Here is a 17,397-nt window from a genome sequence, read left to right on the forward strand (position 1 = left end):
ACTCTAATTAGTGCAAAATTTAGACCAATATAAAGGATTATGTATGTTACAAGACTGATTGTTAGTAGAATGACTAATCATATATTTGAAGCAAAAGATGAAAAAACATTAAAAATATCATATATATTCATCAAATATCAATGTCTCCATCACAATGTCCGTAATGATTTAAGCTTAGACAATTCCCTATGGTTAGATCCTGAGAAAAAAATTAAAAGGTGAATAATTTAATTATTGAGATTATGGGTGTAAAAATTCGGTTCGGTTTGGCTTTTGGTGCATTTTAGTGACTGAACCGATCAAAAACATATGGTTCGGTTCTACTCAATTAACCGTAAATTTAACTATAAGAATCGAACTGAACCGCTCTTGAATGGTTCAGTTCGGTTCCACGATTTTTCATTTACTTTTTTATAAAAAATCTTGTATCAATTAAAAATTCTAAATGTATTACAAGAGATATTGTTTATCCATAAAATGATAAACATTACTACTATTATTATAAAAAAATATGAATCATATATAACAATACAATTCATGATTAGTAATATATATATATATATATCAATTAGTAAAATATATAATAATTACATTTATAACTTTACATTTCATAATTAGTAACACATGTAACAATATATGTATAACAATATATGATATATGTTAGTTTCAAACTCAATATCACATAAGTTAGAAAATATGTTCCAAATCATAAGACACTAGGAAACAATTTAGTAACTAATAACATATATAATATTAATTTAATAACAATTTAGTAACATATATAAGACTACAATTCACACAAAAATTGATAATTTAAGCTAGAAAATTGGTTGAAGAATTTAAACAATAATAAAACATTATTCTCTAATCCCTATTATATATTTCTTTAATATACAGTTCAGTTCCAACGGTTCCTAAATTTCTAAAACCATAAACCGAACCGAACATAAACAGTTTCTTCAAAAAATAACCGAACCAAACTGCGAAAGTGAACCGAACCACATTTTGAGGTTTGGTTCGATTCGGTTCCATCTGTTTTGCGGTTTAAACCGGAATCGCTTACATCCAAATTGAGATTGACATTTATCAAAATAGACAACAATGTAGTTTAAAAGAGATTAATTTTTTTTATGTAAAAGATAAAAGAATAGCTTTGGTCATATGTATAAAAAAAAGCGCAATTAAGTAGTGAAGTAAATACCCAGCCAATTATTGTTAAAAAACATAAACCTAATATTTAACGTCACATTAAACCTCGGAGCATAATTTGCAAAGTCTTGTTTGTTTCTGTTATTCTTTTTCTGGTTAGTTCTTGTGCTTCTTCTTCTATATCCTAATTCTTTGTCTTTTCATTCAATTTTCTGTTTGTGAGTAGTGATGTAATAGCAATCTTCTTCTGTTTGTTCCTATCTGATAAAAGAAATTGTTGAAGTTCAATTTTTGTTTACAATATACCAAACTGTTTTTTGATAAACCTAATTGTATCCCAGCAACTATTAGTTGATTAGTGTTATTTTTATTTTTTAAATTTCAGCAATTAGGGTATGGTTGATTATGTATGAATTTTATGACACTATGTTCTGTTTTATTTCCTGATTTGAGTTTATTATGAATGTAATAGATAACAATGGGTCGATCAAGATTAACCTTGAAACACATAGCGAATGATGCACCCCGTAAATCAACTTTCAGGCAAAGAAAGGATGTACTTTTGAATAAAATGCAAGAACTTTCTAATTTGTGTAAAGGTGAAGCTTGTTTGATAATTTACGATACGGATGGTGGTGATCCTCAACCAGTGACATGGCCTGCAAAGCTTAAGACGGAGCACTCCCTCATTCGAAGGTACGAAAGTGAAAAGAATGAGGAACCTCCGATTATGTTCGGCATCCAAGACTATTTCAACAATAAGAAAGAGAAGGTTGAGGCTGATATTTCCAAAGTGAGAAAGGAAATCCTCAAGATTAAGTATCCAACTAGCCACCCATGTTTTAATAATCTCGGAGATGAGCAGATTAGGAATTTCATTGCTGTGTTGGATGCTAAGGGTAGAGCTTGTGGTGAAAGAATGAACATGTTGAGATTGCAGCAACAACTTAAAGTCAACTCGGCTCTAACGAGTAGTGATGCCTTAAACTCAAGTGAAGTCAATTTCATGCAGAACAATTTTCAAACCCATCTTATCCCTACTCCTTTGGAGCCATTTGATGATAGTAACCACATCGCCTCATCCCCGCTTAAGCATAATATGGATTCTCAACCCCAGATGCTTCACTTTGATCCAAATCCTTTGCAGTTGATGGCAAACAATACTGGGATGATGGATTCTGCTAATGGAATTGGTTCGCCCTTCGATTGTGCTACACAAGTCGGCTCTCCTAATCATGTTGGTGTTCCCCCGGATCTTACTATACACAGTGATCCTGCCATAGTTTCTACAAATCAACTTGATGAGGTGGATTGGGATAGTCTGATTGATGGGCTTATGGATTTTGGTACTCTACCTCATGAGTCTGTTTTATACGATGACTTTTTGGGGTATCAGAATGTGCAACAACAAGGAGCAGCTTTCAATACCTTGACACCACTGGTCGATGAACTTCAGATACCTGACTACAATAATATGGTTCAAGCCGATTTATTCAACCACATGAATCAAGACAAGTAAATATAGATGATAGTTGAACAGCATTCTTGAAAAAATTATGCCTTTTTTATAGTTACCATTATCAAACTAGTTAGGCTTGTTATTCCGTATATATTTCGATTATCTGTTTTTTTCATTGAGATGGAATGCATTTGGATTTGGAGGCTACTATGCTAAGAAATATGAGTTTGTTTTGGGCATTTCTTTGATCATAATGAAAGTATGCATTCATGTGAATAATAAAAGCTGCAAGTAGTTTTTCTATATGTTTCTTCTGCTGTATCTCTTAGTGCTTTTGATCTAGATTTTATGAATTATTAATAGGTTAGAATGAGAATCTTTAGAGATATAATCATGGACTCGTAAAGTTATCAACTTTAAATTGGTATATTTAAGTTTGGAGATTCCAAACTTGAAGTATGCAGAGAATTTTACTTATGTATGCTTATGTAACTATTGACTTTAACCTCCTGTTTAGTCCATTAATCCCTTCCTTCAAACATGTCCTGCAAAATAGTGGAAGGAATACCTTGGCCAGAATGGCTCATTCTTCATGAAAATACTATTATCATTTCTATAGCACATTAGTCCATTAAAAACTATTAGCATAGGAAAACTAGCACAAAAGTCCTTACTAAGAACCTTCAGAAAAAAGTGATGATTATCTGACAAAGAAGATTATTGTCAATTATTTAAAACAGAAGAAGAAACAATTCAACTAGAAGCAATTGGGTAAGTTGACATGTCTGTTAAAGATGCCAAGCAGGTCTAAAAGTGAAACACTATAACAAACCCTCACCCCGAAAGATGAAAAACAGTTAATGCATTAAATGAAAACATCTAGTGCTGTTAATGGACAAGTAGATGCATTCTTAACACAATAAATGTCACTATTTTATTTATGGATTACATAATAATTGATGCTATAAAAAAATGCAAACACAACCTGTTGTGCTGCTTCAGCATGCCCTATGTTATACACACATCACTAGATGGGATAAGTATTAGCAACCAAATTGACCAGCTACTAATAATGTCTAGACAAGAATAAATTCTTAGTTTGTATACCTGAACTTCAAATGGATAAACTCATTGCCAGCCTCTATTTTCTTTAAGCCAGATGAAATCTTGATTTATATCCAGCCATTTGAAATCTTGAAATCTTGTAGATATGATTGTATGCATGTGTATGAATGTATATATTCAGTTATGCATTTATGTAGGCATGCTTGTACCTGTATAATTGAAATATTAATACATATGATATGTTAAACATCAATAAGAAGAAGTAAAGAAAGGAAGGTACAATTGAATTCATGTATACTGCAATAATTGCCATTATCTGTTTTTGATATGCATTACTAGTGTCAAGACATTGTTTCTGATTTTCTAAGAAGTTTGTGTGTGAATCATATACCATTTAAAGGATTCAGAATTCTTCATCTCTTGTAGTAAATAAGCCAACTCCTTAGATTCAGAAATGCTTTTCCTATGCCCTTCAGAGGGCTGCTCCGAATCGGCCGATACAATCTGCAAGAAGCAGAAACAATGGATCATATTCCCACCTGCATCAACCCTCTTGTTTGCTGTTATATAAGCCTCTTTTGATTCTCCATTTTTATCTTAACATCAAATTTGTAGGGAAATGACGATAAACACTAAAGTTTTCAACAAAAAAGACAGGGTCACCTGTATCTTTTCATAGGATATGAATCTAAGGTAGAGTAGTTAAATGGATAAGAAGCAATTGGCCTCATAATCTCAGATACAACCTCGCCATGATCATCTTTGTAAAACATATAAACCATAACCCTGTCATATCCAGTAAGTTTCTGCACTTCTTCAACAACTTTATCACACAACAAACATATATCTTCTCCAGGAAGAGATTGCAGCATTGAGCTAGCTCTGACAGCTAGATTCTGGGCCTGAAGAGCCTCAGCAAGTGACGGTGCAGGATCACTTGACCTTGCAGGCTCCGAATCAATCACGACCCGAACAACAATCATGTGCAGTATACTCAAACTCAGCTACAATCCCAGCATCTGCACTGTACTGAGCAAATGCTTTATCCTTGTTATTGGTGTTTGTGTTCATGTTGCTTCCAAATGATGTTGAGAAGCTTGTGTCTTTCATTTTCCCTTTGCTTTCAGAGCTCATATTTTGAGGCTGAAATGCTAATTACCTATAAAAATCCGAAGGTATTTGCTTGCAGCTCCTCTTCACTTATCTTCTCTTCTCATATCCATATTTGTGTCTTATGTTGTTGATTCCTAAGACTTTGATGCAAAGGGTTTGAACATGTCCTTTTCATATAAAAAATGGTGGCCCAATTTGCGAGACTCTCATTTACTGTAGTATATGGAGGGTAAATGTATGCAACTTTACCCTACAAGCGGAGAGACTGTTTCCAGGATTTGAACTCATAACCTCATGATCCCTAAGCAACAACCTTACTATTGTGTCAAACACATCCTCTTCGTGTGGGCTATATCTTGCTTTTTGTGCATCGCATATTTTTTAATGTGAATTTGTTCTCAAAGTTCTTTGATTTGGATGGATGGAACAAGAGTTTGAGGCTTTGAGCAAAACTCTTGTGTGTTTGAACATTTTTTTCTTATCACTGTTTAGAATCATCTCATCCACTTGAGTATCTACATTAAAGAATAAATGTTGTATCTTTTAGTACAAGCAACCAAAATCTCATTAGTACTAGATTAACCACTTAAAAAGACAAGAAAGCCCCTCTTTTTCTTTCAATAGCTGATTGATCTCAAAACTATACCCTGAGATTCAACAATGAAGTAAAATTGGAATTGAACAGAAGTTTGTTTGTAAAAAAAACTAGATTTAAAGAATGCATGAATATGATTTGATCTAAAGTGGCATTTTCTTTAAAGTCAATGAAGTATATTTCCTTGTATATACTTAGACAGAAATCTTTTCCCAGAGATCCTATTATGAAATAAATTGGGTTTTACATTTTGGTAAACATATTTCTAGAAAGTCCTTACTGGAGGATCTCAAAATATTACATTGTCAAATGATCGATTTCTATGAGTAATGCTTATTGGGAAAAACAATCATGAACCTTAAAAAGAGATTAGTTTCTTACCCATAAAATGAGTAGATACCTTTAGTTATACCAAAAAAGTAAAAGGTCATATACATTTTGAACTGTTGTTATGCTCTAACTAGGCCACCAGAACTTTTGAAGAAATCTATACATGATTATGTTTGTGATTGTAATGACTTATTTTGATTTTGCAAAACAACATAGGAAACCACTTATCAACAAGCCAGTACCATTCTATATAGTTGTAAGAAAATAAACATAAAATGAACTCAATTATCAATCAGATCAACTTTGTACACCATATTTAAATAAGCATTTGATATACAAAAGAGCAAAATAGGAAGAAGTGTTTTTATTTCTCCCTTTGCAGCAACTTTGTTCCCCATGATAACTTACAAACTCTAATCTCAAACCTAACTAAACTACCCATGTAAACATTTTCACAACAAAAAATATAATAAATACAACAAAATTACTTAATAACAAATGAGCAAAAGTGGAGACCCTGGAAGGAAACTTTGCTCAACCCTTTCAGCCTTTGCTACCACTTTGAATACACATAATCAAATCAGGTAACTGTGCACCAAAATGCTCCAACTTCTGAAGCTTTGTGGCAAAATCTACATCCTAAATATATGCAGCACCTTAGATATTAACCAAGACATACATGCAAAAGTTCACAAACAGCAACAACCAGATTTGTTCCATGCAACTCTGCACCTTATTTAATGTTAATATGTCTCCAAGCTCATAGGAAGGCCATCATTCGGAGTTGTGCCCGGAAAATCACTTGAATGTAACTCACTTGGCCTATGTGCATGAACATTTAGATTGTTGGAGGGAAGATGCTCTTGAATGATCTACAAGGAGGTATGAGAATACTCAGTTAGTTAAGCCATTACTATAAGAAAAGATGAAAATGAATAATTAATAACCTAAGTCATGATTACACTTCAGGAGACAACAAATGCAACCGAAAAAAGAAAAATAATAAAAAGCTACTAGTTCGGAATATCAATTTCCTGTGAAGGAAATCACACTAAATACAGCAGTTTGTATTTTTCCAGCATTGCTCAACCATGAGATACAGTATGTATAGTATTACCTGATCACCAGCTTCAGGACCCTCTGCGTGGAAGAGAATAGGGCGGCAGCGCTTATCTTCATTCATCAAACTTGAATTTTGGAAGTGGCTCACAAGGGCAGTCATTCCTTGTATTCGAGCATATGCCAAAGAAGCAACTTTTTCACTGTTAAATTTCTCCCATCTCTTCCCACTGAATGTCTGCATAATTAGAAACATAAGTGAATTTTTCATTGAAATTGGGGAAGGAAAATCATTTGGCTTTTCCGATTATCCTTTCTTTAATAAATAACAATATATCATTAACTGCTAAATAAATTATAATAATGACAAAGAAAAGGTCAGAAAACATGACCCAAACAACAATCTTGGGTGAGGAAATGATAGAAATATGCAACAAAAATAGTTGAGGTAAAAAATTCGCATAAAAACCTCATAGAATGGAACAATAAGCAAAGGTGAAAGCATGTTGATAAATGCATAACCCACGTTGCATTTGTTCTGCAATTAGAAGGAAAAAAATCAGCTTCACAATTTTGCAAGTCAGGTATAAAAAGGCAACTCAAGGGAAAAAATAAACAACCCATTATAACAAAAAATAGTACCTTGAAGTCAATTGGCAGATATAGAAAATCATAGGTACCCTTGTGATTTTCATCAATGGCAGCTAATAACATTTTTGAGGTGTATCTGCAGGTTATCAAACAAATAATGTATCATATCCAAGCATCCACTGAAAAAATTAAGGTCAATAAACAGTATTCTTAGAGTTCATCATACTTATTAGGGATATTCTTTATCATTAACGTGGTCCTTGTATCTTCACCATTTTTAATCTTGTCCAAGTCAAGCTGAAATTGCTTCTTGCTATCAAATTGGCTTCCATTGTTCTCTATCCGTCTACTACGAGCACGGTCAGTCAAATTATCCATAGTGGTAGGCAGTAGTCCTGGGTAAGGACCACTACCCAAAAACACAGGGTTAAGCCTAGGAGAAGATCTCATCCTGAAGTTCGGTGAACCATTATCAGGCATATTTCTTGGTATATTAATGCCAGCGTTAACAGACCCAGCCACATTAACCATGTAATTTCCATCATTGTGACCCAGACTCATGCCTCCATAACCAACATTATTCATGAAGGAAGTTTCAGGTGACTCGGGATGGAAACCAAAGTGTCTCTCAAAAGGCAAACCTGATGGAGCAGAGCCAACATGATGATGGTTAAGATGCTGGGATGAACCAAGAAAGGAATTATTCCGACTTGAGTATGGGAAGGCATGGCTCTTTCCATTCGATGTAAATGGATGCCCCACAGATGGTCTTGGCCAAGCTGAAGGCTTGTTATGCTCGGAGTAGAGTGTTGGACTTCCCCATAGAAACTGTGGCCCAGACAAGGTTTCAATTGACGATCCATTTGATGTTGATTGACCAAAAGAGGATAATGGTCCAAAATGTTGTCTGAACTTTGGCTCTGGAAGTGAATGCGACTGAAAAGAAGCACCATGTGTTGAATTCATACTCGTAAATATGCTCTCTCCATGACTACTAGTTCTCAAGTCCTTGCCAATAGCTGCACCCTTCACATTGTTTGATACCTGAGGTTGCAAAATTGAAGCTAATCCTGGTAAATGATTGCCTGTTGTTGGGCTTATGATCCTTGAACCAGGAGAATGATTCATAGTTTGTATTGAATTCTGCTCGACAGGACTGCTAAACTGCAACCAATTACCTGTTTCGAAGTTTTTATTAAATTAATTCCTTTAGCAAGAAAACAAATGCAAGGGGAAAACGATTATAAAGTCAGGAACTAATAAATATGCTACTAAAAAAACCTACTTGGTGGAGAGTTTGCCATAGGAGAACCCACTTGATATAGGAAACTCCGATATTCATCTTGATCAAGCTCTTGATTAAGTTGGAGCATCAAACTGCAAGGTGAAAGGTATTATCAATTAAATATTTCACATCAAACAATGGTACCAGTAAACAGAAGTGGGAGCCTGGGAGGCATATGGAAGTTACACATGCAATAGTTTGTGATAAGAATATTCTTACGCTGAGTAATAATTTGGAAGAGTTTTTCTACTCTCGCATAACAATTTTTTACGGACTAGGAGTATTTGGTAAAACTCATTCTACTGAAATGATGCTAATAATAATTCCAAATAATTTAGACAGAATTTAAAGGATGAGCCTTGGCGCCACAGTAAGGTTGTTTGCCTTGTGATCCAGGGGTCATGGGTTACAACCTCTTTCCTAGAGAGGGTAAGGCTGTTGCATCTAATCCACCCTCCCCAGCCCTACTATTTTCTAGTAATAATATCAGTTCATATCAATGACTCATCAGTTTCTTCTTATATTTACACAATGCAGAACAACGATTCTCATCTCAAAGATAAACAGAATATCAAAAAGATACAGATTGTCAAATTATTAATATACGCACGTTCGACGAGCTCCTCCAGGACGACTAGGTTCCAGCTTTATGCGTTTACCAGCTATGTCACTCCTATTCAACGACTTAAGTGCTGCTTCTGCAGCTCTGACATCATAAAATTCAATAAACTTATGATGCCTCTTGTGAGGAGTTTCCCTTATCTGCAGAGATATCAGACATTAACCATTAATCTTAAGTCAAAAACAATATATGACAACAATGAATTTTTTTTAAAATGGATTAAATTATCACCTCTTTGACCTCTCCATAAGCCCCAAATATTTGACGGAGATCTTCATTTGAAACAGAAGGATCCAAATTGAAAACCACCAAGGTCCCTTGGTTGATATCCTTGTCTGATGGATTGTCCTGGGATGCACAGGAAAAGAAATGCAAAAGGATAAGAATACCGGGCATTCAATTAATAAAAGAATAAGTTAATAAATAGAAGAATAAACCACAATGACTTTTAAGTTGGTAAAAAACCTTTGGTATTGAGAAGTGAATGTCAAGTTTCCTGCGCCGGAGAGGTTTGTTCTGTAATGCACGCATGGCTGTTCGAGCAGCACGGATGTCATAATATGATATCATTACAAACCCCCGATGTTTACAGGCAGTATAGAGGGTTCTAATATGGCCATATTGCTGAAAAGAACATAGGGAAAAAAATTATTAATTAGAAAAATGTTATTTACAAAATGTAAAGAATATTAATGTCAGTTAATTAGCATTCTAATTTCCATCGGTGTCAAATGTTATTTCACAACCACTCCATGAGAAGGTATCAGAGTGGCAGAAACAAAATCCATTCTGAAAGATACTACCATAAAGGCATAAACTCTAATCAGATTTCAGTTCTATCGCAAGTATGTCTAAATTCTAAACCATTTTACCATGTTTCAATTTTGTTTCTTCTCAACAAATATATGCTAACATGGATCAGAGTAGATGCAATGAAGAATTATAGGCACCATATCAAGATAAAAGCATATGCTAACTTCTAGATTCAGATCACTCTAACTTAATCTTACCTCAAAAAGAGCTTTCAGCTCAGAATCCTCCACATTACTGTTAATATTTCGAATAAACAATGTTCGGGAAGGATGCTCTCCCAACGGATGTTCTCCAGCAACAGCTCCCACACCATTAGGAAAAGAATAAAGGGGCAAACCAGTGCCAGCAGTGCTATCAGAGAAGCTTAACTTAGACATACCCACACTGAGACTATCCTGTGGATCAGTTTCTAGCTCCATGCCTCCACCACTACCAAAAAGATCATACTCTTCCAAATCCTCAAGGGAACAAGGCAAACCACTTAGGTCAAAATCATCCATTATACCAGCTAAAAGTTCCACCTCATCATCAGGAAGCATGGTTCCAATTGCATGACTATCAACATCTTCAGGTGAATCATTGTCCTCAACATCTTCATGGAGCTTTTTAAAGCCAGATGAGATGTCATCAACTGATTGATAACTGTTTTCGGTGCCATTCAAGTTCACTGCGGGTTAGCAAAACCAGGTCAAGAGATTTCATTAAAAATAGTAAAGAAATGACAGAGCAGTGAAGAAATAGCAATCACATACATTTCCCATGTGGAAGAACAGGTAACGAGCTAGAAAAGAGGCTAGCATCAGATGAGGTATGGTAGGAATCAGATCCAGATAAAACATCCCATGCAGCCCGTCCAGCTTCTGTAGGCATATTTATTATAGATCGAATCTTAGAAGAGCCTATTACCAATAAAAAGATTATAGTTAATTCAACATGGTAACTCGTTATGATAACCAAAACAAAAAAGAATTAGGAGAGTTACCCAAAGATGAAGGATCCAAAGACTTCTTCATTGTATCTCCGTTCTCTGCCTGCTTCACAAAAAATGTTATATTGAGCAATTTTTTTACTTTAAGCAGATAAATAATACACCCTTGCAAGAGGTAAGTCAATCATAAAACTTAGAACGATTACTAGTTACACCAGAAATGGGAATTATTAAGAAAATTCGGCATCTACATCAACAATAATAGTAAAAGATTTTGGAGAAATCTGCAATAACAAATTATATTGGTAGAGGGAGAATTCCATTTGTTATATATTTCTTTTCCCTTTGAACCAATAAGAGGAACCAATGCAGATGTGTGTTGTTCTAAACAGACCAACTCCCTCCCCACCCTAATCCCACCATTGCCTGCAAGGTTCCCTGAAAACAATAATAGGTAAAAATTTGTGTTTGTCGACTCCAAAAATGGGGATCTAATATACACACAACCACACAATGTTCCCAGCTCCCACCTAAGTTCAGAAGCAGCTGGAGAATGGGAAGCTAAGGTTTTGGGATGAAAAGTTAAGTTGGACATAAATTTAACTTTAAATATGTAGGACCAATGTTATCAAGATCTCAGATTCATGAACCCTAGCTGTGACAGCAAGATAGGCATCACTCTATTATGGGTCATTATCTCCTCGAGAATACGAAGGGGGTCCCTTCTCAGTTCCCATTAGCTCTCACTCCTCCATTTCCAAGAAGACCCTTGACCCATTTCATGCTAATAATCTAATTCCCACAATATGACTGACTCGAATGAGTTTTGGAGTAACAAAGGAAATCATTTGGTGATTGCATGTTCTAGTTGCAGTAGAATTTAAAGTTTAAACCCATAATTTGAAGAAAAAATTCAAAGCAAGATGCATGAGACGGCAAACAGTGCTGCTGCAAGGAAGAGAAATAAGTGAAAATCAAATTCAACTAAATCAATGGTCTATAGATCAAAACCCTTGAGCAAAAGCCAGTCAGTCTATAAATAAAGTCAATCAAAGGGCATCATGATAAAACTAATGTCTCCATATAGATAGTCCACAAACAAAACAGAGAAAACGACACCATTTTCGCACAATTTCTTAGCGGTCAAACAAGATGTTGCTTCAATATAATCCACTCAGCAAAGAACAAAGAAAACGATTTTGGCAAAAGAAATCAAACCCAAAAAATCTAGTGTCTGCAGACTGTGATGATAGCATATGTGCACCCATGCCTTAAATCCATAAATCAAGTTACCATAATACCATATAATTCTTATTTTCAAAAAAAAATTTCTTAAAACATAAACGGTTTCCTTAACAATAAAGCAAGTGATGGAAACTACAAAACCAACCCAATTTCTCATTACACTCAAAACCAAAAGCATAAATTCAAGCATTTTCAGTGACATCAGACTTTAGAGTAACCATAACCATTGCACTTAAAATATTAAAAAATAATGAAAGCAAACTCAACTAAAAACTTCATTGATCAATTAAATCAATCAACCCCAGAAAACAAAATGATCAAAAGTCTCAAAATTTAGCATTGGAAAATACAGAAATAGTTAACAAAAAAAACCCATGAATTACCTAAATAAGGGTAAATAAAGTAAAAAAACCCTAAAATTGAAGGTAAGAGAGAGGGTCCTTTGACGCAAAAAAGTGGTCCTTGGGCACCTAAAACGAAATGGGTATGCAACAAATTGAAGAGAAAGGTCTTTGTTATAATGTAAAAGAGTGAAAAGAAAAGAAAAAGGAGGGTGTGTTGTTACATGCAGTGTTTTGAGAAAATGGGGAATCTTTAGAGAAGTGTGGAAGAGCAAGAACGTGATGAAGATGATGATTGGTCCCAGAGAAGTGAAAAGTAGTAGAGAATGATTGACAAAGAGAGACAAATTTGGCTTCAATCATTGAACTTTATTTAAAGCTTTTTTTAGTTCCAATACCTACATAAACAACTTGATTTTTATGTATTTTTATCCTAATCTTCATTGCATAATATATTTTTTAATTGTTTGGATGTAGAGAGTTTCAAAATGAGAAAAAAATGAATAGTTTTATAAATTGTTGTTATATTATTCATCATTATTCATATTTAATTCTTATTGTTTCTTTAAAGAAATTGATCTAAATAAATGGTGTATGATACAATGATTATGTATACATTTTTATACATAAATATTACACTATTTGGATATTTTTTTAGGCATTTTATTGTAAGTCTTCCACAAATTAATGAAAATTATGTACAATTCTCTTTAGATCATTCAATATCTCTTTGTCAATAGTAACTATATATTGTTTTTATGGTCCACTTCCCCATCATAACACTAACTTGATTTTCACTTATATATATCTTTATCTCAATCTCCCCTCACTTATCTCTTCTTCTATTTAATCTTTATGGCATGACTTATGAGATTAATCTCATATAGTTTATAAAAGTGTATATCGTCATTGATTTTATAAATAAAGATTAAAATGTTTTTATCCACTTGTATGACATTAGACCTTTTAAAATTATCAAACAAAATTGTGAGTCAACTTATACCTTATTCTCCTAGAACTTTCAGACATCAATAGATATATTATCCAGTTCAATCATTTTATCACTCTCATCTTGGATTCTATGATAGATGTCACAATCTAGATCCTCATCTTTTATGTTTACTCTATTAGAAAACAAGGAATCAAATTCATCATTGAAATTTATGTAAAAATAGTTTTTCAATCTTTCATTAATATCTTTGTCAATCACCAAGACTTATCCATCTTCATCATTATTGTATTTCGATCGCATGATCTTATTCTATTGTCTATCTTTGCTTACTATTTGCAAGCCTATATACACTTCTTTGCCATGTTTTACTCATTAGGTTTTGTGTCTTATAGGTGAAGTTATTGAGTCGTACTCTTTTCCTTGAGCCAATTTAGGTCATTTGGAGCAATTTTGATCATTTATGCCTAGTCGAAGTTTAGAGCAATTTTTAGTGGGCCCTCCAGCAGTAGTTACTTTGATTTTGTGACACTGATTAGATTGGTGTCTTCGATATCAAGTATGAAGATAAATGCTAATGCATATAGGCTTAATAATATGTCAAAGGTAGTCATACATACATAAGTCGGACTGAAATAGACTTAGTCGAATATTATTTAGAGTATATTACATCGACACTCCCTAAGTTTTACCGAAATTACACAAATCATCTCTCACTTTTCTACACCTACATAAACCCTAAACCCTCCTAATTTTTATACTTTCATTATACTGACTATCTCTGCATGAGAAATAAGTGTAATCTTTTTAAAAAAAATGTGATAAATGCAATTAAGTTAAACAAAATATGGTATATTGTGGAGACAAGTCCAAATAATATATGTGTCGATGCCTATTTATTATTTTTGGTTCATTACAATATAGTATAAGAGCGATTTAAACAATATTTCTTTAGAATTGTTGATGCATTTTATAACAAAAAATAATAAAGATACATTGATTTGTATATTATTTGGATTTCTCCTCACAATATACCATGTTTTGTTTAACTTAATTGCATTTATCACATTTTTTGTTTAAAATATTACACTTATTTATCATGCGGGGTAGTCAGTATAATAAAAGTATAAAAACTATAAGAGGTTTGTATAAGTGTAAAAAATGAAAGGTAAATTATGTAATTTCACTAAAAATAAGAGAATATTAATGTAATTAAGTATATTATTTATGTGGCCGTAAGGACTAAGACTTGTCCATTTGTCATTAACTTCTTTTATATGGCTGGATGTGTGATAAAAAGTGTGTTAGTTTATGTGGGTGATTTTTTGGTATGATGGTTGGCGTTCATTCACTTGATACTATGTTAATATACATGTGTTCGTAAGTACGTGTACTAGAATTATAAATGAAATATTATTTGTTGGAATTTGTTGAAATAATAATATTTTGAAGTGGTTTTTATTAATGCACATCAATGTGACTATTTATACGAACTTTTGAGTTTGTGAAGTAAAAAACTTACTAGTCCTACTTAGAGGAGGGAAGTTGAAAAACTTTATAAGCTTTAAGTTGCAATATTGGGGTGTGCTCCAAGGATGTGTTTTGTGAGTGGGTAATGACTCAAACAAACAAAACCGCTTCATACACGCACGCACATACTACCACCACCTCCTCTGCTACCTCCGTCCGGCTAGCTCAACTCGTGTTCGGGTTCGGGTCAGGCTTGAGCCCAACATTATTTTTTGGGGCCTTTTGGGCTTGGACGGTGTGTTGACCAAGTCAACACACACATGCAACACGTTTTGGGTGATAGAGCCATTGGAGGAGAAGATCTCGACCATTATGATAGAGCCATTGGGTGGGATATTTCCAACGTTGGATCGTGGGATTTACCACCCACAGTGATCATCGGATGAAGGAGCCGTTGGAGGCCTCAGGCTATAAATAGAGGCCTCCTCTCCTTATTGTAATTCGCATCAGTCAAGTAATCTTCATTGACTTTCTTCTTTCCCCTATAAAATCTTGTTGACGTATTTCCGACAATTTTCTTCCCATTTCTTTACGTTGCATTTGAGAATTGGCACATACAACCAAAGTGTGAATTTTGAGAATGACACTAGTAGTCAGTATTGTGGGAAAAGAATTGACATAGCTAGTCATACTATGGGAATTCGAGAATTGACATTGGTAGCTAAACTGTGGGTGCACTCGAGAGCGATTCTTATAGTGCAGTAAAATATCGTATAATAGAGAACTGAACTATTTTATCCTGGGGATGACATGATTGATAATCTGCTTGCACAATTTTAGTAGTACGACAAAACGTCTTAAAGTGAGCAATCTGGTTGTGACTCAGCTAGTAATGATTATTTCATGTTATTCAGAATTGTTGCAAGTTACGGTAATAACATTATTGATGAATGCACCGAGTATTACATTTGAGTAAGATGTTGAGTGAGTTTTTCAATTAATATTGTAATAGAATACAATCATTATATTTGGATCTTTGTTGAAAGCAAGTAATGACGTGTGACCTTACAATTAAATTATATCCAAATTATGTTTGAATATGAATATATATAGTATGAATTTTTTTAAAGAAAACCCTGGAAAAAGATTTACGATTAATAATTTTGTGTCAAGTTCCACTTCCCTTGAATTTCTTCCACTTTGATTTAAGTCTTAGAAATATAAATTTAGATCTTTCTCAATGATGAATTTTTACAAATAAAAAAAAGATGAACTTGAGAAAATGTTATAAAGACACAAAGCATAATTGTGTTTGGTGTATCTATTAACTATAACTACATAATTGTATTTGAATAAGATATGTTTCTGACATGAAGTCATGCAGGACATGACTCGTCATTGGAGGTCAATGTCATGTTGTAAAATTGTGTCCTAGTGCACTAACTCCGATAAGTGGTGTCTTGTTGGCTCTAATACTAATTTTAAGAGTTTTGCATTTTCTTAAGGAATTAAGAGATTTGGATAAGAGTGTAAAATAAATTGAGTAAGTGTTGAAAAATATGATATCTTCTTGTCTTCTAGGATGGATTGACAAGTTTTCTCCATGCACAAATAATATTTTACATTTGAATCTTATAAATAAACTAATGATCGGATATTAACTCAGAATTCGCATTTAACAACAATTTTTTAATAGTAATTTCTAGTATAATGTTGTTAAATATAATATGGAAGATAATTAATAGCGTTCTTTTAAATAAGCATTGTTAAATTTGATAATTGGATATAACTTTAATTTAACAACCTTTCTTCAAGGAGTGCTATTGTATGCTTGCCTAAGATATTCAACAACATTTTTAAGCAAGTGTTATTAATTTGAATCTATTTAACAACGCTTGCTTAAATTACCGTTGTTAAAGGTGACATATCAACAACACTTACAACAATAAGTGATGTTAAAAGTCACACATTTAACAGTGTTTGCTTTAAGGAGTGTTGTTAAAAGTCATACATTAAAAAATGCTTGTTTTAGTTATTACTTAACATGTATTTATCAAATTATTTTATTTTATTTTGAAAGATATAACTTGAGTAAATATTATACGAAAATAATCAAATTGTTAACAAAAACTTATATGCTAGTTTTTCATATATAATACAACTTGTCATACATACACGAAAAATATAATTGGTTAAGAGTGTAAAATCTGTACACTGACAGTATAAAGATTTATACACATGCATACTATCATCCATCCTTCATTTGAATTACTTTTTTTGAAAAGTCAACAATAATTAAACATAATGGTGGATGATACAATGACAGTGTATAAATCTTGTACACTGTCAGTGCATACATCTTTTTCTCATTGGTTAATACTTC

General features: G+C 33.4%; 2 protein-coding genes across 7 annotated transcripts; one reads left to right on the top strand and one right to left on the bottom strand.

Annotated features, from left to right (window-relative positions):
• Nucleotides 1,271-2,916, top strand: LOC109327505. The gene is made up of 3 exons (XM_019560679.1): nucleotides 1,271-1,304; nucleotides 1,622-2,295; nucleotides 2,350-2,916. The coding sequence occupies exons 2-3, from the start codon at nucleotides 1,628-1,630 to the stop codon at nucleotides 2,666-2,668; spliced, it is 987 nt and encodes a 328-aa protein (XP_019416224.1). The 5' UTR covers nucleotides 1,271-1,304; nucleotides 1,622-1,627; the 3' UTR covers nucleotides 2,669-2,916.
• LOC109328336 (protein MEI2-like 5) lies at nucleotides 5,997-12,973 on the bottom strand. 6 transcript variants are annotated; one of them, XR_002105428.1, is made up of 15 exons: nucleotides 12,820-12,973; nucleotides 12,638-12,724; nucleotides 11,064-11,108; nucleotides 10,834-10,980; nucleotides 10,279-10,748; nucleotides 9,734-9,892; nucleotides 9,500-9,616; nucleotides 9,257-9,408; nucleotides 8,647-8,738; nucleotides 7,588-8,539; nucleotides 7,413-7,497; nucleotides 7,240-7,308; nucleotides 6,829-7,008; nucleotides 6,396-6,583; nucleotides 5,997-6,294 (listed from the first exon to the last, which is right to left on the bottom strand). XR_002105428.1 is itself a non-coding variant. In XM_019561753.1 (14 exons), the coding sequence occupies exons 1-14, from the start codon at nucleotides 12,956-12,958 to the stop codon at nucleotides 6,455-6,457; spliced, it is 2,823 nt and encodes a 940-aa protein (XP_019417298.1). In that variant the 5' UTR covers nucleotides 12,959-12,973; the 3' UTR covers nucleotides 5,997-6,454. The 6 variants fall into 6 exon arrangements, 5 of the variants coding, with proteins under 5 accessions (XP_019417298.1, XP_019417301.1, XP_019417300.1 ...); XM_019561753.1 differs by having other exon boundaries at nucleotides 5,997-6,583; XM_019561754.1 differs by lacking the exon at nucleotides 5,997-6,294 and having other exon boundaries at nucleotides 6,508-6,624.

The sequence above is a fragment of the Lupinus angustifolius genome, chromosome LG15, assembly GCF_001865875.1.
Source record: "Lupinus angustifolius cultivar Tanjil chromosome LG15, LupAngTanjil_v1.0, whole genome shotgun sequence".
Classification (NCBI taxonomy): Eukaryota; Viridiplantae; Streptophyta; class Magnoliopsida; order Fabales; family Fabaceae; genus Lupinus; species Lupinus angustifolius.

Bases quoted from the DNA above. Each gene is read 5' to 3' on its own strand.
- LOC109327505 (XM_019560679.1), top strand. From the start codon at position 1,628: ATGGGTCGATCAAGATTAACCTTGAAACACATAGCGAATGATGCACCC. The intron at 2,296-2,349 runs GTTGATGGCAAA...AATTGGTTCGCC, and splicing joins TTTGATCCAAATCCTTTGCA to CTTCGATTGTGCTACACAAG.
- LOC109328336 (XM_019561753.1), bottom strand. From the start codon at position 12,958: ATGATTGAAGCCAAATTTGTCTCTCTTTGTCAATCATTCTCTACTACT. The intron at 12,725-12,819 runs GTAACAACACAC...ATTTCGTTTTAG, and splicing joins ATTTTCTCAAAACACTGCAT to GTGCCCAAGGACCACTTTTT. The intron at 7,498-7,587 runs GTATGATGAACT...GATAACCTGCAG, and splicing joins ATAAAGAATATCCCTAATAA to ATACACCTCAAAAATGTTAT.